This window comes from Miscanthus floridulus, chromosome 17 (genome assembly GCF_019320115.1).
Source record: "Miscanthus floridulus cultivar M001 chromosome 17, ASM1932011v1, whole genome shotgun sequence".
NCBI lineage: Eukaryota > Viridiplantae > Streptophyta > Magnoliopsida > Poales > Poaceae > Miscanthus > Miscanthus floridulus.
This window is the reverse complement of record NC_089596.1, coordinates 1,716,027-1,734,516: the sequence shown is the minus strand read 5'-3', so window position 1 is coordinate 1,734,516 and position 18,490 is coordinate 1,716,027. Positions and strand designations below refer to the sequence as shown.

At 48.5% G+C, this 18,490-nt stretch overlaps 4 protein-coding genes and 1 pseudogene across 4 annotated transcripts; all 5 read right to left on the bottom strand.

Annotated features, from left to right (window-relative positions):
* Positions 1-4,862: 4,862 nt before the first annotated feature.
* On the bottom strand, positions 4,863-6,139 carry LOC136517114 (uncharacterized). Its single transcript, XM_066510632.1, has one exon. The coding sequence runs from the start codon at positions 5,860-5,862 to the stop codon at positions 5,158-5,160; it is 705 nt and encodes a 234-aa protein (XP_066366729.1). The 5' UTR covers positions 5,863-6,139; the 3' UTR covers positions 4,863-5,157.
* Positions 6,140-6,168: 29 nt separating this feature from the next.
* LOC136518300 (uncharacterized) lies at positions 6,169-7,989 on the bottom strand. Its single transcript, XM_066511950.1, has 5 exons — positions 7,880-7,989; positions 6,772-6,847; positions 6,576-6,668; positions 6,347-6,460; positions 6,169-6,222 (listed from the first exon to the last, which is right to left on the bottom strand). The coding sequence occupies exons 1-5, from the start codon at positions 7,987-7,989 to the stop codon at positions 6,169-6,171; spliced, it is 447 nt and encodes a 148-aa protein (XP_066368047.1).
* On the bottom strand, positions 7,312-10,196 carry LOC136517113 (pentatricopeptide repeat-containing protein At4g18840-like; annotated as a pseudogene).
* Positions 10,197-10,927: 731 nt separating this feature from the next.
* On the bottom strand, positions 10,928-13,955 carry LOC136514773 (protein FAR1-RELATED SEQUENCE 5-like). Its single transcript, XM_066508484.1, has 5 exons — positions 13,905-13,955; positions 13,723-13,804; positions 11,489-13,622; positions 11,191-11,382; positions 10,928-11,101 (listed from the first exon to the last, which is right to left on the bottom strand). The coding sequence occupies exons 2-5, from the start codon at positions 13,734-13,736 to the stop codon at positions 11,066-11,068; spliced, it is 2,376 nt and encodes a 791-aa protein (XP_066364581.1). The 5' UTR covers positions 13,737-13,804; positions 13,905-13,955; the 3' UTR covers positions 10,928-11,065.
* Positions 13,956-15,625: 1,670 nt separating this feature from the next.
* LOC136517935 (protein DETOXIFICATION 56-like) lies at positions 15,626-18,197 on the bottom strand. The gene has a single exon (XM_066511590.1). It carries the CDS (start codon positions 17,901-17,903, stop codon positions 16,209-16,211), a length of 1,695 nt encoding a protein of 564 aa, XP_066367687.1. The 5' UTR covers positions 17,904-18,197; the 3' UTR covers positions 15,626-16,208.
* Positions 18,198-18,490: the final 293 nt, after the last annotated feature.

Below are 18,490 nucleotides of genomic sequence, written 5' to 3'. Positions count from 1 at the left end.
AAAAAGAATAAAACTATACATTGAGAATGATTATTTCATTCATGTTTCATTGCATTCTATATTCTTCGAAACAACGCGATGAAACTATTCACCGAGAATGACCACCCTGACTCACCTGCCCACCAAGGGCTTCTACACAATCACATGGTAAATCGTTAATCATTCAAAACGAAGAAATAGAGTAGGAGCTCTCTATTTTTGTCTTTCTCTAATATTTTTCAACACTTGCTTACTAAAAACTGGAAACCGTGTGCCAGGTTAGGAAAACCAGACTCTAGGAGAGAAAAAACAAGCGCTAGGAGAGAGAGACCCGCACCAAGTGTCGATAACAAGCTTGGAATGCATGCCCATCTCTAGCAATTGAGGGGAAGATTTAACAAGTCCTTATCTCCATGGAGTTCACATAAAAAACTTCAACCACAGTCCTCCACGACTCATGCCTCGGCGCTTCGGCGGGCTGGCCTCCAACCAAAATTGCCCTTGTAAACCAAGGGGCACAAATAAAGTCTCCACCCCTCCCCATCCCTCAGTCCAAAATCGTAAAGCCTTGATTGCTTCATTGCTAATCCGCTACAGTTCACTATTGAGTGGTTGCCTGTGAAATTTTAGGCACATGAATAGGTGAAGGTATACCTTAAATATCCCAAGATTTGAATTTGTGATAATAATCCATATTAGGGTATATAGTCCATTTCCAACGCTCAATTATAATGGCAGTGTGGTTTTCATCTAATGTTTGTTTCGCATAGGATGATTTTGCCACGTCAGCTCTTGATTTTAAAATTGGAGGTTGAAAATTGAACTTTTCATAATAGTTAAGAGTTTGAAATCTAGACGCTAGCTTGTCATAATATTGTTATATGTAAATATTATTTTTTTCCTAATGTATTTTAAGTCCATTTATATTTATACCAAGTTTAGTTTTCAACCTCCAACTAGATTTCAGCGATTAATAGGCGGTTTTGACAAGTTTAGATTTCAACTTCAGATCAAATTTCAACCTTCAATTTTGATACTATTAGCTGACGTGTCAAAACCGTCCATGCAAGCGCCACGTGGGATGAAAACCAGGACAAACTATTGTGTAGTGGGGGTTATGCTTTGTCCGATGATTTCGATAGTTAGGGAGTGTCCGGTGTCAGTGTTTTTTAGTATAGTTTATTGTAGAAAGTTGAACTATTGTGTTTTTTTTTTGCTAACATAACTATTGTGGTAGTTTGAGAAAAGGATTTTAGCCTTTTGCATTATGATATGGTCGTGGAGTTGAGAGTAGAATTTTTTTTGTTTTGTTTTTGAAATGGAGAGAGAAGGGTTATTTGCAAGGTGCGGGACGGGCGATGACGAGCTAGCTAGCGCATCATTTCATAGCCAGCTCCAAATCCAAAAGGAAAAGGCCAGACGTAGGTATGGATGGATGAAGAAGACCTGAAGGATGGCCAACATGCATGGCCAGCTCCACTCCACCTGCCGTCATCTATCTGTGCCTCCAATCCAATATCTGAAAAGGATAGAATGTAATAGAGAAAGAAAGCACCTGATTTATGTGGTGTCACACCCTGTTTGTTTGAACTTATTTAACTTCTAAACTATACTTTTTCAATCAACAAATATTATTTTTCTCTCACACCTTATCAATAACAGTATTTTCAACCAAGCCGAACAAACCAAGCGAGGGCGTGAATCTATCGGGGATTTTTCTTGTCGTTGTTTTCAGTCACGTCATTGACATCGATCAGATCAGGGGTACGGTTACCTAACTGTACCGTGACAGTGCGTGTGATGAGATGGCTCGATTAGCGACTACTGGAGGTTCCTATATTGCCTTATTATAATCTAGGCATATCTTTTTATATGTGTGTGCTATATTATTATATATAATATAATCCATGATGAAACTAACTCTCTCTGGGTCAAGTCAACCACAACCATGCATCCAGAGCTGATGCGAGGAACTAATAATCTCAGCTGGGTCAATTATCATATCGAACGAATATACACATCGCGCGCGCATATATATATATAGAAATGATTTTTTATTCCCAGGAATTAGTTACTCTCATATGTATATCTATAGATTTAGAACATATATGACCCAACGAAGCGTATGTAGATGGAGTATATCATCATACTAGGCCATCTATAATACTATTTATGACAAGTGTGTGTGTATATATATATATTCAGTAGCCAGCTATAAAATAAGTTATTATATAGCCATCTCTATTTACGATAATTTTATATACTAATTTACGATAATATCAATATATATTTACGATAGTTGGGTTACTATAACACATGGAGATATTTACCATAATGTTATAGTAAACCCCTTAGTAAGGAGTTACTATAATCTCGTAACTTAACATAGTAATTATCATAACTTAAAGTGGCTATAAAATAAGTTATTTTATAGTTAGCTACAGAGTAGTAGTTCTCTCTCTCTCTCTCTCTCTCTCTCTCTATATATATATATATATATATATATATATATATATATATATATATATATATATATATATATATATATATATATATATATATATATATATATCTTAGAGTATATGGTTATACTTATTTTATATGCTATTATCATAGTATTATATAATATATTAAAAAATATGTGCTCTTTTGAAAAAAAAAATCACATAGTAAAGATCTGCAGTATCTTAATATTAATATGTCAACATACTCAAACTTATAAATGAGTAGGTATACATACGCAATGTGATTTATTGATTATGGGAGTAACTACTCCCGGGAGTATATAAAATACACCATATATATACATATAGGGTGCATTTTTCCTACTTTCGGAAGTAGTTACTCCCATCTTCAATAAATCACATTATGTATGTGTGCATACTCATTTATTAGTTTGAGTATGTTTAGATACTCAATTTAAGATACTTCAAATCTTAGTACGCAAATTTTTTTCAAAAGAGCCCATACTTTTTAATATATTACTAAAATACCACTACATTAGTATATAAAAAAAAGTATAACCATATACTATATGTATATTTGTATACTTGACATACATACTACCTTAGATGGTTTAGTATGATGATATACTCTGTCTACATATATTTCATCGGGCCATAGACGCCCTAAATCTAGAGATATAAACATAAGAGTAACTACTCTCTGGGAATAGAAAATAATTTCTCTCTCTCTCTCTCTCTCTATATATATATATATATAAATATATATATATATATATATATATATATATATATATATATATATATATATATATATATATATATATATATGGATTTTTAACTTTTTGCCGTCCTTACGGATGACAATTGTCGGATACCGTGAGAAGGGGTACCCTAAGCAAGACCCAAAAAATGACTGCTTAGACTTCGTAAAGATCGAAACCAGCTAAACACCGCTGGCCTCGGCCGATTCTCCGACTCGCCCGAGGCCCCCTCACCGCTGGCCTCGGCCGATTCTCCGACTTGCCCGAGGCCCCCTCACCACTGACCACGAGCGACTCCCCGCCAAAGGCCTCGGCCGGGCCACTGACCCTCCGTCTCGCGCGAGGCGGGCTCGGCAGCACTCCGCTGCCTCTTCCTTCTCCCGTCCCTCTGACAAAACGTCGTGTCGCATTAACTCAGCCAATTGCTGCCCCTGACATCGGCCGCATGCTCGGCACAGTACAGCGGAATGGCCGACGGGACAGGAGACAGGACGGGGCAGGGGTTACCCGCCACTGTGCTAACCACTATGCACATGGTTGACGCCCATGCCTCACTGAGCTGCCAACTCCTGCTCCAAGGACAACGCAGCATGGGGAGCCACGTCTGGGCTACTGTGGCCTCGGAATCAGTATCCAGGACCAATAATTCCCTCTAAGGCCTCGGCAGTTTGCTTCAGGGGCTCGGCAGCCTGAGGACCCACGTCCGCCGGGGCCCCCCCGCGATGGCTTGGCCTCGGCACCTGCAGAGCCACAGCTCCCCACGACGTCATCACACGATGACCTGCACGTCGCCCGGACTGGGCAGGGGTTACCCGCCACTGTACTAACCACCATACACATGGTGGACGCCCATGCCTCACTGTGCTGCCAACTCCTGCTCCGAGGACAACGCAGCGTGGGGAACCACGTCTGGGCTACTGTGGCCTCGGAATCAGTACCCAGGTCCAATAACTCCCCCCAAGGCCTCGGCAGTTTGCTTCAGGGGCTCGGCAGCCTGAGGATCCATGTCCGCCGAGCCCCCCACGATGGCTCGGCCTCGGCGTCTGCAGGGCCGCTGCTCCCTACGACGTCATTGCACGATGACCAGCACGTCGCCCGCCATGTCCTGCATCAAGCTGTACTGGAGCCCCACGACGCACAAAATCGAGTATGACCGGCGCGTCACTTCTGCACGACAAGGACGGGACCACTCCATCGACCATACCACAACAGTGGCCGGCTACAGGGCTCGGACACGCCGCCCCATTTACAGAAGCGCTATGTAGCAATCTATGTACGGTCCCAGGTCTCCCTTAGAGTATAAAAGGGAGGGACCGGGGCCATTTCTAGGGGCGACCAGAAGAAAGACGAACACACCGCTAGAACTACGCACTCCTACGCTGCTTGGGAACAACGCCTCAAGTAGCCCGCACCACCCACGCCGAGACCTGGGGCTAGCTCCCTCTCTCACCTAGTTTGTAACCCCCTACTACGAGCACTCCGGTGCAAGGAATACAAGATCGATCTCTCGGACTGGACGTAGGGCCTCGATTGCCTGAACCAGTATAAACCTTGTGTCTCTTTGCATCACCATCCGGGATTAGGGGCACGCAGCACAAATTCACTCGTTGGTTGAGGGACCCCTGGTTCCAAAGCACCGACAACAATCCTTCGTTTGTCATTTTTGTGCGTGTCCCAAACATATTTGCCATCGCAAACAGTAATCTTTCTAATTTTTTGCCATTTTTGTTGAGGTGGCACGCCAATGTGGCAGGGAGCCTAGGAGCCCTAACTTGGCACACGAAATGACCACGCTGCCCTCGCCTCCTCCTTTTGTCTTCAGCCGGCCCCACTCCCCCGCGGCGTGTCCTTCCACCATGGCGGCGGCGGCATCCTCCCCAGGTCTACGACAGCGGTGGTGAGCCATTGAGGCGGCAACTGGTGTAGGCGAGGCTTTAGGCGGCTCGACGCCCCTACTCCGGTGGCGGCGCCCCCCTGTATATGGTGGCGAGCCTTCCCCCTCCCGGCGGCAGCAGCGACTTCCTTTTCATCTCCCTCGGCGACGGCAACGGCCTCCTGTCCATGCCCAAGGTGGATCCGGTGAGGTCCATGGATGACTTGGCGGAGGCCGACGGGCCGACGAAGCACGTGGAGAAGTCACGGTAGCCGATGTAGTCGCCCTCGGGGCTGGCGCCGTGGCCCTCGTTGAAGTTGAGCACGTAGCTGAGCGCGTCGTAGTTGAGCTTGCAGCCGCTGAAGTGGCGGTGCGGCCGCGTGGGTGTCCCACTGCGCCCGAACCGTCGGATGAAGGTCTTCCACCGCGGGCCGCCCACCAGCTCCGACCACTCGCGCACCTTGAGCACCGCGTCCACCGCGCGCTGCCACCAGGTCTCCTCCGCCGCCACCGCGGCGCCGTCGACCTGCTGGTGGGAGGAGGCGGGCCAGGGGAAGCAGCAGCACCGACGGCCCCGGCGCACGAAGAAGGCCGCCTCCGCCTCGTCCATGCCCGTGGCGTCGGTGTCCATCGCCCGTCGAAGAGTCGTGCGGCGCGGGCCCGAAAAAATCCTCCCCTCTCTGCGTGGTGATGGCGGGAGGTTGAAGACGAAGTTGACATGTGAGACCCACGCGTCAGCGATCGAAGGGAGAGAAACTATAGGGGTACATAGGTCATTTCGCATGCTCCGTGGGCCTTCCTGGGCTCCCTGCCACGCTGGCGTGCCACCTCAGCAAAAATAGCAAAAAATTAGGATAATTATTGTTTACGATGGCAAATATGTAGGGACGCGCATAAACATGGCAAACGAAGAAGTGCCATCCGTAAGGATGGCAAAAAGTTAAAAATCGCATCCCAGTTCCACTTGTGCTGCTACAACCAAAGACTCTAAAATGGTCTCTGGTCTGAATCTGAATGCGATGAGACGACACACGAGGCGAGCAGTTGGAGTAGCATGCACCTGCACCTCTTCCATCCTTCTTCCTTCAATTTAAAAGTTGCTTTCCGAAGCCCAGCCCTTCTTTTCCAAAGCCAATCTCAGCTCCTGATCACATGAATCAGAGAGTATATATCATCGAGGCACCATCTCATCAACTAGCAGGGACCCGGTATGTATTCGACCCACAGAACTAAATCACACAAACGGTACCAGATAGAAGCAGACATACCTTTACTCTCTTCTTATTGGCATTGAAGTCGATAAATCCTGATCGAGACGCCGACCTATACTGAACGAGTGGTTTGTTGCCAGGAGGGAACCAGAACTCCACATCATCTACAAACTGCACCATGGAGAAATGATAAAAAGAAGCTATCAAATAGCCATGAGGTTTGCGCACATCTAACAACCTATATTAGCTTACAAAAAGGGAAACCAACAAGGTGCTACCCGCCTACCCCAAATATAGGGCTCTCATATTCAACTCGGATGTAATCATCTGTTTTATCTACAATGCGAGGAGTGAAGTTGTCTGGCTTTGTCTTCGTGACCTGGTTACAACCAAATATAAGATAATGCTGCAGAAAACATATAATTCCAAGGCAGTACCGGTACAATGCTTTTACGTGTGCCACCATGCATATATTTACTTACGACTTCAATTAGTTCTTTCATGGCCTCCTCTTTGGTTATGGGTTTACCCCTCCGGCCATCCTTGGGATTGTAGTTCCTGGACAAAAATAATGTTAAGATACTCTGCAACACAATATGACTGCACCTCTGACAGTTGTTACGACACCCATGCTTCATTTCTCCTTTTTTTCAAGGAGGCAAGGAACACTAGCTGACCAATGTAAATGCATTAGGTGCCGCAAAAATTCAAAGGAACATCTGGAACTAAGCCTTCCTTTTTTTTGGAAGAGAACAGCCCAAAGGGCTCATGAAGTCATGATAGCTGTTTCCTTGCTACACTAGCAGGAACAAGGTGCGAGTTGTTGTGATTGGAGATCAGATACATGGAGTGAGTTGTAGCATACTCCTGTTTTCGATGCCAGCTTTTAGTGCATGCAGTATATAACAGAGAGTAAAGTAAAGAAGCAGAGAAGGGAACTCACGACAGTAATGGGCTTACCATGGGGGAGCATAGTGATTCGAATCACTTATTTCCTCTGATGTCGAAACACAGTTATTGGTTGCAGGGCACAGAGCAAGGGATGGAGGACTCTTCTGAACGCCAAGGTAGCTTGGTTTGGTGCCACTGGAGCCAAGAGGGGTGAAGGGAAACATAAGCACTTGTCAGAGAAGAGAAGAGTAGAGGAAAACAACAAATATTCATCATCTGCATTTGCATTGCATTTCTGATTCCTCTAGGTGAGATGAAGACATGATGACAGGTGAGACGAAGTTGCATACAACAGTGGCCAAGTCCCAAAAATCATAGAACTAGTTCATTGCATTGACTTGTGTTGTGGGTTCCAAATTTATGCTCCTCCTGGCTCTACCATGAAATGAAGTGAACCATGGTGGGTGTGGAGTCTGTTTCTAAAAGAGGGTCAAAACAGTTTAACTGGATCGAGGTGTGACTAGGGTTTCAGGAATGCAATGGAATGGAATCAAAATTAGCAGAGTAATTTAATATGCATCGGTAGGCAGGGTGGTCACCACACACACCACAGATAGAATAGAATAGAATAGAAACATAACAGTTGAAGTGACAACATGGGTCATGACATGACTGAAGGAAAAGAAACGAGCAGGGTACCTGAAGTGGAAGATGGCAGCGAGCGTGGCGAGCTCACTGCTCCTGAGCACGAAGTCTCTTGTTTGGAGGAACCAAGCAAGAAAGAGGCAAACAGTCAGGTCAGTCACCATTTTATAAACTAGAACGAGGTCACAGTTCTGATAAATACATGTAATGGTAGAAGATAGCAAAGGTTGATGAAATTAAGCATACAACGGTACTTCTGACAAAATTACCATTGGATCGATCTCATCCTAGATCTCAATATGCAATAAAAAAGAGGTCAAGTAACTATTTTGAAACATCCTTGCATTAACTGAATCGCCTAACTCTGAACTGATCATACTACACAACACTCATAGGTCTTGAGTTCCAGCCTCCTTTGGTCAGTATTCAAGCACCAGTCTGCACTTCTTGCTAGTTCTTTGCACTTGCACTCCCTGTATGTGCAATTACTGAGTGCTGTTCAAACAGTTAGGCATAGGATGACATATCAAACAAACATTTCTATTTCAGCCCTATCATCATCTAGGCTCCTCGATCTCATGTTGCTCCGAGGTAGCCGGTCCAACCGGTGCAAAAATTATAATGCCCTTATCAGTGTATAGTAGCCCCAAATTTTTATACATCCTTATCGAGAGTGCAATCAATCATTGGACATATTGTATGTCATTCCAACCACTGCATTGCCAGTGCCCTTTGGCGCCTTGCGCCTTTTGAGGATCTTGCGCACAAAGGCCATGTCATCCCATCTATTCGCAGAGCCATACAAGTTTGACAGGAGGATATATCGGCTGCCATGGCGAGGCTCCAGTTCAATGAGCTTCTTGGCAACCTCCTCACCAAGCTCCACCTCACCATGCATCTTGCAGGCGCTAGCTAGTGCGCCGCATAAGCCAAGGTGAGGTTCCACAGGCATGCTCTTGATGAAAAACATCGCCTCCCTGACACGACCAGAGCGGCCGATCAAATCAACCATAAGACCGTAATGTTGTTGGACTGGTTGTATCCCGAAGTCCTCGATCATACTGTCAAACAACCGTCGGCCCTCATTCACAAGGCCAGAGTGGGAGCAAGTGCTCAGCAACCCGATGAAACTTATGTCATTCGGTTGAATACCAGCCATCTGCATCTTCCACAAGAGCGACAAGGCTTGTCTCTCGCCGCCATTCATCGCGAGCCCAGCGATCATGGTGTTCCAGGAGTAGACGTTCCTCAAGGGCATCGCAGCGAACACCCTGACGGCACTGCAGATACCCCCACATTTCCCGTACATGTCGATGATGGCGGAGGCGAGGATGACGCTCATGCCCCCCTGCAGCTCCTGCTCGGCGTACACGTGCACCCACGCTCCGTGCTCCAGTGACCGCAGCTACGCGCACGCCGAGACCACACTAACCAGCACGGGCTCATTGGGCACGGCGCCGCCGCGGACCATGTCAGCGAACACCCTCAGCGCCTCCCCGCAGCGTCCCGACAGCACGAGCCCAGTGAGCATATAGCTCCACGTGGCGGCGTTCCTTTCAGGCATCGCGTCGAACAGTTCCCGCGCCTCGGACAGCATCCCGGCGCTGGCGTACGCGCCCAGCATCGCGTTCCAGGAAACGACGTTCCGCTCGGGCATCGCATCGAAGAAGCGCCTCGCCTGCTCCAGACTGCTGGCGTTTGCGTGGCCGGTGACCATGGTGGTCCAGTTGACTACGTCGGCGACGTCGTCGGAGACCTCCGCGAAGAGGCGGTCGGCGGAGGCGGCGAAGTAGGAGGAGACGGCGGCGTTGGCGACGTAGACGTTGCGGGCGTGGCCGAGCCTGAGGGCGAGCGAGTGGAAGAGGGTGGTGAGCGGGTTGCGGGTGGTGGTGGTGGGGACGACGGCGCGGGCGCAGGAGTGGAGGGAGAAGGAGAGGGAGATGTGGTCGGGTTGGAGGCGGTGGATGAGCGCGCAGGCGGAGGGGGAGGGGGCGGCGCGGCGCGGGAGGTGAGGAGGACGGCGTGGGCGCCGCGGAAGCTTGCTGGTGCGGCAGCGGCCACGGCGGCGATCCAGGAGGAGGGCCCCGCGTTAAGGATGGCTCTCCCCATGGTTTCCTCGCGGGCGGTGGCGGCGACGGAGCGCCGTCGGCCGGCTGGAGGGGAGATAGAGATTAGAGAGGGTTTATTTTCTTTGGTGGAGAAACGGTCGGTGGGGTGAAGCAGGGCTGTTGATTTCGCATCGGATGGCCAAAATAAAATTTCTATTGCTGACGTGGCCAGGAAGAGCCGGGGCTCTCTTGAGTAGAAAAGAATAAAATAAAATAAAATGTGGAGGGCTAGGTTACCAATGCGTAGATTTGGAAATGGATTGTCCAGTACGGGGAACGAGATCGTCTAACTTCACCTCGAATGACTGCGCTGTGCAGTCACGACATCGTAGACGTCGGCTCACGATCGGACGATGGATACGCTAAAGTGTAATGGGCTGCCCAAATGGCAAGGCCCATCTAGCCCAGAAAGGTAATCGCAGTCGTTGTCTTCCGTAGTTTCACTCGAAGGCGTCGTCGACTGCTGCGCCGTCGGAGTCAGGTCGTCCCGTCGCGGTCCTCGCCGAGAGCTGCGCCGCGCCGTCAGCGTCCGGCTGTGCCGCGCCGTCCTCGCCAAGAGCTGTGCCACGCTGCCCTCGCAGACCGCCGCTCGGTTGCCGTCCTTGACGAGCAGCCATCCTCGCCGAGCGTGTCGCCGTCGCTGTTGCCGTCACCGGCCTGCGAAATTTCCATGTCGCCCACCTTCTGCACGTCTTCCGCCTCTGCAGAGCTCCGGACATGGCTGCTGTTCCACGGCCTTTTTTCCCCTTTCTAATTTCTATTGCTAGCTTGCCTGTAAATTGACATTTGTGCAAGAGCTAGTACTGTGTAACTTGTGATTGTATCGAAGGCAACAAATCATGCAAATTGTATAGCTTTCCATTGTGTTGCAAATTGTCCTGGAATTGTAATGCTGATTGTTGCAAGTTTGATGAACAAAAGGCTCTGCTTTTCACAGATGCAATTCCCTGAATGTAGGTTCAGAGATGCACTTGACGCTCTGTTGTTCAGAGATGCAGTTCCCTGAACTTACACTTCAATGACAAATATTTCATGAGGCTATTCTTCAAAAGCTACTCTCCTAAACAATCTATGTTTCAGGAAGCAACAGATTTAAAAAAATATATTCAGATTGCAGCAAATGTCCATGCTACTAGAAATCAGCAATAACATCATCTGTGACTGTCCCCTGCAAAATAAAAGGTTGAGAACATTTGAGAGAATGTATTGACGGCCATGTATGTTTTAGTAGAATGGTGTAATAGTTTGAAATATTACCGTCAGTATCTGAGAGAATGTATTGATAGCCATGTACTGTTCAGACATTTCTTCCATGGGCAAAGAAATACTTGGAGAGATATTTTGCACAGCTACAGTTTCTTGTACTGCTCCTTCTTTTTCTTTTTTCTTACCTCCCTTCTTTACAGTTTGTTGTTCCTTTGAACCATTTTCCTTTTTCTTACCTCCCTTCTTTGCCGTTTCTTGTTCCTTCAAGTAAAAAAAAAAACAAAACTGAATATATTTTCTTATTGAACATGCTGAAAGAGAATCAAATGTATTTTGTGTTATCACTTACCTTTGAACCATTTTCCTTTTCCTTACCTCCCTTCTTTGCAAATTTACGTCTTTTGTCAAGCCAATTTCTTTGGCGCCTTGAGGTTTTAGTTTCAATGTCCTTTTTCTTTAGGCTTGCTGTGCTCAGCAAATTAATTGGGGGCGAATCATTTGTAGGAACATTGATAGGCTCCATTGCACTAGGAAAACCTGTGATTTCTTCTTCGACTTGCTTGCTAACCATGTCAAGTGCATTGTTTACTAATAAGACGCACCGTGGATGACTTGCAGCTCGGTGTACCAAATTAAGAAATTTGCGAGTCATATCTTTGTAGCAAAGCATAGTATCTAATTTTGGATCCTCTACTATGTTTCGGCCTTGGTTGTCCTGTACTATCCCACTACGTGCTTCACGAGTCCATCGCTTCAATATATATTGTTCTGGGATTGACTTGATATTCATCAAATCAAGAACTTTCAGAGCATGGGCACACAATATTCCGATTCTATTGAACTGCCCACAGCTGCATGTGCTTGTTTGGTCTGTAGGGTTACCAGTAACTTTGTATTCCTTCTCAAGGGTAGGATTTTCATCAAGACTCCCAATTGCTACAAGATATTCATTTTTGTCTTCCAATGGGGTGGTGTATGCTGCCATGGACCTCTCATATTCACATTGGAAAGCTTCAAATATAATTGGTGTGTACAGCTTGCTAGCTTGTATTAACATATGTGTCCTCATTTTGAGTCTTGGTAATTTTTTCCTTGATTCAAATTCAGCTTGCAATTCATTATTTCTTTTATATTCCACAACCCTTTCAAAATGCTTAAGGAATCGAATGATATCAAAATCTGATTTGAAATGCCGCTTCAAGTCGCTGTTTAGGCTCTCACTCAATTGTGTACTCCTCATCCCTAATGTGTACACATTTGTCATATAACATTCAGCCCACTTTTCTTTTACCTTGTAGATACTATCCAACCAAGTTTGCTTGCTGGCCTTTGTCCTCATGATGTTAAATGCTTCTTGAAATGTTGCTTCATCTTCATACTCATACATACATGCACTAAAATCTGCGAGGATACTTGGTTCTTCCTTGCTATCTTCGGCCTTTCTTTTTGGAGGAGTACATGATTCTTCATCATCAGCTTCAGCTAGATTCTTGACAGCATTTTGCATAATATGAAAAGTGCACAGACCATGCCAAGCTTCTAAAAAGACCTCCTTGACAGCCTTTCCCATTGCTGCATCTTGATCAGTATAGATTGTTTTAGGCTGCTTACTATTATGTGCTTTTAGGAAGGTCTCAAATAGCCATCTAAAGGATTCAAATGTCTCATCATACATGAGAGCAGCACCAAAAACTACAGTTTCTCTAAAATGATTGAACCCAACAAATACTCCAAAAGGCCTACTCTCTTTGTTTGTTCCAAAAGTAGTATCAAAACTGACAACGTCCCCAAAATGTGCATAGTCAGTGAGCATTTTAGCATCAACCCAAAATATGTTCGCTATCTGTTCTTCCCGGTCCATTTGCAATGCATACTGAAATGATGGATTCTCAGCAATTTTTTCTCGAAAATACATGAGCATGCTTCCAGCCTGTCCATACGCCATCTCACGTTGGCGCTTGGCCCTTAAATAATTCTTGTGGTCTCGAAGAGTGTAACTGAGATTAACTGAACCACCAACTTGGATGGATGCCAACTCATGTGCAGCTTTTGGCCCAATTCCTGCATCATCAGCTGTCTCAATTTCAAAACCTTGTATCTCTGAAATTTTCCTCTGAGACACCAACAAATGTGAGGTTTCCGGCAACTGGAGGGTGTGATTGTGTTCTAAAATCACCTCACTGACTTTATAATTTCCCTTCTCCCGATCTAGTACAAGACCCATACGAACTTGGCAATCAGTTCGTGTTTCAGCTCTCGGACACTTTATTAAATGATCCCTTTTATCATTCAATCTGTGACCTTCATTGGCACAAACAAATCTGCATGACGTAATTGTTCCATCTGATTTTCTTTTGTTTGAGTATCTTTTTCTAACCTCAAATCCTTTTTGACCACCATAGCTAACCCAAAACATCCAAGCCTCATCTGTATTGCTGAATTCCATGCCAACTTGAGGTAAGAAAAGAGAAAAAAACCCATCCCTACAGCAAATGAAATATTTTATTTGGTAATGGTATACTAAGCAACTAAAATATATATCTGACCGCATTTGGGAGAAAGAAACAAGTATTGATTACACACCTCTTTTCTTCCATCTCGTATACCCTGATTCTATTCTCTGATGTACGGAAGATGATGTTTCTTTAATCGAGTCTAACGTGAGCTGATGGAGTACGGGAAGGCAAATAAATTACAAAGGATGCAAACGCACGTGAAGAGACAGAACACAGAAATCTATATAGGTAAAGAGATAGAATGCAGACCTGCAAACATGTTGTTGGCGACCGAAACAAGCACCATCCGATGGCCGCCGAAGCCTCACCGCTGCCGCCGATGGCTCACCGCCACCGTCACCGCCACGCAACCGCGGGAAAAGGAGAATGCGCTCGCGCCAAAAAGAAAAATATCGCGGCAAAGAGGAGCAGCAGACTCGGTTTTGGGCAACCACGGGATAGCGGGCGACTTGATTTTGGGCCAAGGCCCAGGTAGCAGACGAGTAAAACAGATGGATATACGGCCAACGGGCACAGGCGTCCGATCGTGAGCCGACGTCTACGATGTCATGACTGCACAGCGCAGTCATTCGAGGTAAAGTTAGACGATCTCGTTCCCAGTACGGTACCTTCGGCCGACTCTTGTGTGGCCCCTGCTCTTGCTCTTGGTGTCCGGCGGCGTGGATGAAGAGGAGGAGGCGGCGGCCGGCTTGGGCTTGGGCTTGGCCACCGTCACCGTCACCGCCCCCGCTGCCGGTGCCGGGAGGCAGCAGGACACCAGGTGCGTGACCATCTGGTTCTGCCAGAGCTTGCCTTGCCTGGACCTGGAGAGGAGGGAGGAGAGCAAAGGAAGGCGGAGGAGGACAGCACGGACGGACGCATGGATGGTATCGCTCGCATCGTGGAATATGGGCCAAATCAAATGTTGTGCCGGCCCATATGTTTGTTACTAGGCCGGTTCCACAAGGGAGAGTCGCCATTCTACACCATCTTGTCTGTTTACCATTTGATTCATGGCTAATCCCATCACATACAGGTCATAGGTACTGATGATCTATACTGATTATTATTCATTACAAGAAATTGCGGCGTTTCTATTATTGTTATTGACCACAACAAACAATAATGGGTGCCTTGGTGGACCGAGAGCTCCTAGTCCTAGCACAGATTTCTAGTGCTCAAATTTTGGAATTCCAAATTTTGCTGGACAATGGGCACAACATCCGGCCTCCGTCGTCATGGACATCACTAGATTATCAGCCTGTATTTTTTTATTTATTTTTTTGCAATAACTCTGTTATGTTTCTCCTTGGTAGTCAGGGTATCATTGCTGAAACCATTAGCATCCATGCCACACAAGTTTGTGCCCAAGTTTCTGATAACCCAAGGTGAAAGTGTTAAGTGTAGGAGGGCTAGCAACAGAGCAGGCCATAGAGTTCCTCTCCTTTCAGGTATCATTTTTGAATGCTTTACTTTGATTTTTTTTTTAAATATTCTCAAACTCCTCCTCACATCAGTGTCTACCACCACGTTCTGTCTTTTCCTCCTACTGATAGGAGCGGAGTCAGCAGAAGATGATGTGGCTGGAAATTTCTGCACCAGGTGTTTTTTTTTTTTTGAAAACTGCATCAGGTGTTGCATTTGCAGGTCCAGGTCCAGCAGCATTCTTTTTTATTTGAAAAGGGATCTGACTCATGGAGCAAGATGGAAAAAGGAAACCCACCTGTGGAAGCTGTGTCGGGACTCGGGAGTGATGAAATCGGCCGGCCCATTGCATTTGTAGAGGGACATTGACAACCGTTTTTGTTAGCCAAAAAGTGTGTTCCAGAGTCTAATAGTGATGTCTGATGCTCCCTTTGCTGCCTCAGGTCCACCATGACTACCAAAAACTGGATCTGAGATTGATGTAGTTTGGGAATGGGAATAGTCTTGCTGCTCCAATTTGTAGATTACCAGCCTGTCGGGTCGGGAGGGGGGGGGGGGGGGGGGGGGGGGGGATCGGCCAGGTCTCCATCTTCAGGGGCTAAAACCAACTGATTCTGCAGAGCCATGGGCGTCTGAGGCAGCAAGGCTGATGTGTCCATGATCATGAACTTGCTAGATTTGGCACAGGTGAGCATCCACTTCCATCTGCTCCTCATCTTCTACCACATGTACGGTAAATTGTCTGGTGCTACATTCAGGTCTACAAGTGCATCAGGGGCTGCTGCATCTGGCAGATCATTTTCCCATGGTCCCCAGGGACCAAGATTGGGCGGGTGCAGCTGTTCGTTACTATTTCCTACGGAGTACACTGCAGTACATGATTCTGGTTGTCACCATGGAAATCAGGTACATTTTCAGATATAAGCAGTTAGGAAGGCAGCCATCTTAGGAATGCTCAGCGTCCTACTACGCAAGGGGCTGCTGTCGGCACTGGTTTGTTACCTGCCGTTAATCCCTAAAATTAAAGGCTTTAATTTTGTTTTTGTTGCTTCGACTGCACAATTCAGTATATATGTTTACACCAATGCTGACAGCCAGCACAGGATGTTCTATATATATAAAGCGGTGGCGATCGATGAGCTACCTATACTAGCAAGCCTCCGACTCCGCCGGCGCCTTGTTCGGCGGCGGCTCAACACGAGCGGTGTTACCGGCACCGGCAGCCCCTGCCCGTGTCTGCGCCTTGTCTGCCTCAGCCGCCCAGTCCATGCACACGATGACCGTCACTAGCACCGCCAGGCTGACGGCGGCGCCCACCAGGAAGCCGGCCAGGAGTCCTTCCAGCCCCAGGCGGGCCTTGAAGCCGAGCGCCACGCCCACCGGCAGCGCCACCACGTAGAAGCCGCCCACGACGGCGTACATGCCCAGCAGCGGGCGCGCCGTGCCCCGCACGATGCCGCCGCAGACGTTGAGCGGGAAGTTGACCACCTCCAGCAGCGCCATCACCTTCATGGCCCGCCCCACGCCGTCCCGCACCTCCGGGCTGCGGGTGTATATGCGCGCCCACGGCCGGCGCGCCGCCAGCATGAGCAGGCCGCCGGCAACGCCCGCCGCCAAGCCGCCAGCGATGGACACCCTTGCGGCGCGGCGCGCCAGGGCGGCGTCCCCGGCGCCCAGCTCGTTGGAGATGCGCACCGACGCGCTGACGGACAGCGACAGCATGGCCGCGAACAGCAGGTAGTCGAAGTTGAGCGTGACGGCGACCACGCCCACCATGCGGCGCGCGTCGGGGAGGAGCCCCGTGAGGAGCACCAGGATCTCGTAGGACCACCACTCGAGGCAGGTGTTGAGGCAGCAGGGGACGGCCAGACGGAGGAGCAGCAGCCAGTCGCCCGCCGTTGCTGGCTTCGTCTGCTGCGGCTTGGTTGGCCGGCGGAGCTCGTGGGCGAGCACGTAGGCGGCGAGCATGAGCGCCAGGGCAAGGTCGCTGAGCCAGACGGCCGCGGCCACGCCCCGGACGCCCATCCTGGCGGAGAGCGACACGGTGAGCGGGATGTGGAGCGCCAGCGCCAGCGCGGCGGCGAACAGCGTGGGCAGCGTCACCTCCTGCGCGCTGAGGTAGGCCTTGAGCGGGTTGAGCACGGAGGTGACGGCGAGGTCCGGGAGGAGGCAGAGCACGTAGGTCCTGGCCGTGTCCGCGATGTCGGGCTGCTGGCCGAACCGCAGCAGGACCGCGTCCACGCGCGTCCAGAGGAGCGCGATGGGTACGGAGGCGGCGAGGAGCATGAGCGTGCCCCTGAGCAGCGTCCCGCGCAGTAGGGCGACGTTGCCGGCGCCGTGCGCCTGGCCGCAGATGGGCTCCATGGCGCCGCAGAGGCCGCTGAGGACGGCGAAGCCGGTGACGTTGGCGAAGCTGTAGCCGAGCGTGCCGGCGGCCAGCTGGAGGTCGCCGAGGCGGCCCAGGAAGGCCGTGGTGACGGCCTGCTTGGCGAACCAGGTGAGGTTCATGCCGACGAGCGGGAGCGCGATGCCGCGCTGGGCGCGCACCTCGGCTGCAACAGCGGCGAGGCCATGCTGCTGCTGCTTCGGTGTTGCTGCTGGTGGCGGTGGTGTCGTCATGGCTGGCCGGCGGCCTGAGGAGCGAGGAGTGAGGAGTGAGGAGTGAGGATCGATGACGGAGCGAAGCAAATGTGTGTTTTCTGTGCGTGAGCAGATGGAGTTTGTTGGGGGATACTTATGGTGCATGCTGCCACGCCATGGACATGGATCGTAAGTTCGGTTCGGTTCTATCTGCAAGGCAACCAGACACACACACATGCTACTACCATCTTCTGCTTTCTGCATGCGAGAGATGGATGGAATGGATATTACAGCTACATGAATGGTAGTATATATATATATGGTCACGTACGTGGCATGCGTTGGGTACACATGGGATGGCTAGTTTTATGGATTGACACGAACAGCTAGGCAGGCATCCAGTGTGTGTTGCGTGCAGTACATGCAGCCACCTGCGCGCGGAAACCTGTACGTATGGTGTTTTTCTGACGTGGATGGCACACCACACACACACACATGTACACCAAATTTAAAGAGACGTACGTAGTGATCGATAAAGATTAGGTTTGGGGTCAACTTAATGAATGAATACACCCAATGAAATCTCGATTGTAGCTGCCGTAGCTTAATTGGTGTGCTAATAATTTACTCTACATATATAAAGGGGTTATTCATTCCAAATTTCCAATCCTGCATGCATGATGATTGCTGGTTCAGAGTGGAGGATGATCAAGATTACACAGCCGATCTATATTTGCTAAGATCTTATAGGTCTTAGTGCATGCGGTGCTTGACACTACCACCTACCTACCTACCTACCTACAATCACAAAAGGAGGATCTTGCATGGAATGGAATGTACTAGTAGTAACA

Coding starts and splice junctions, on each gene's coding strand:
- LOC136517935 (XM_066511590.1), bottom strand. CDS start 17,903: ATGCAGAAAGCAGAAGATGGTAGTAGCATGTGTGTGTGTCTGGTTGCC.
- LOC136514773 (XM_066508484.1), bottom strand. Junction 11,383..11,488: donor AAAAGGAAAATGGTTCAAAG/GTAAGTGATAAC, acceptor GAAACGGCAAAG/AAGGGAGGTAAGAAAAAGGA. Junction 11,102..11,190: donor CATTCTCTCAGATACTGACG/GTAATATTTCAA, acceptor TTTATTTTGCAG/GGGACAGTCACAGATGATGT.
- LOC136518300 (XM_066511950.1), bottom strand. CDS start 7,989: ATGGTGACTGACCTGACTGTTTGCCTCTTTCTTGCTTGGTTCCTCCAA. Junction 6,669..6,771: donor TGAAAGAACTAATTGAAGTC/GTAAGTAAATAT, acceptor GGTTGTAACCAG/GTCACGAAGACAAAGCCAGA. Junction 6,223..6,346: donor CCAATAAGAAGAGAGTAAAG/GTATGTCTGCTT, acceptor TCATGTGATCAG/GAGCTGAGATTGGCTTTGGA.
- LOC136517114 (XM_066510632.1), bottom strand. CDS start 5,862: ATGCGAAATGACCTATGTACCCCTATAGTTTCTCTCCCTTCGATCGCT.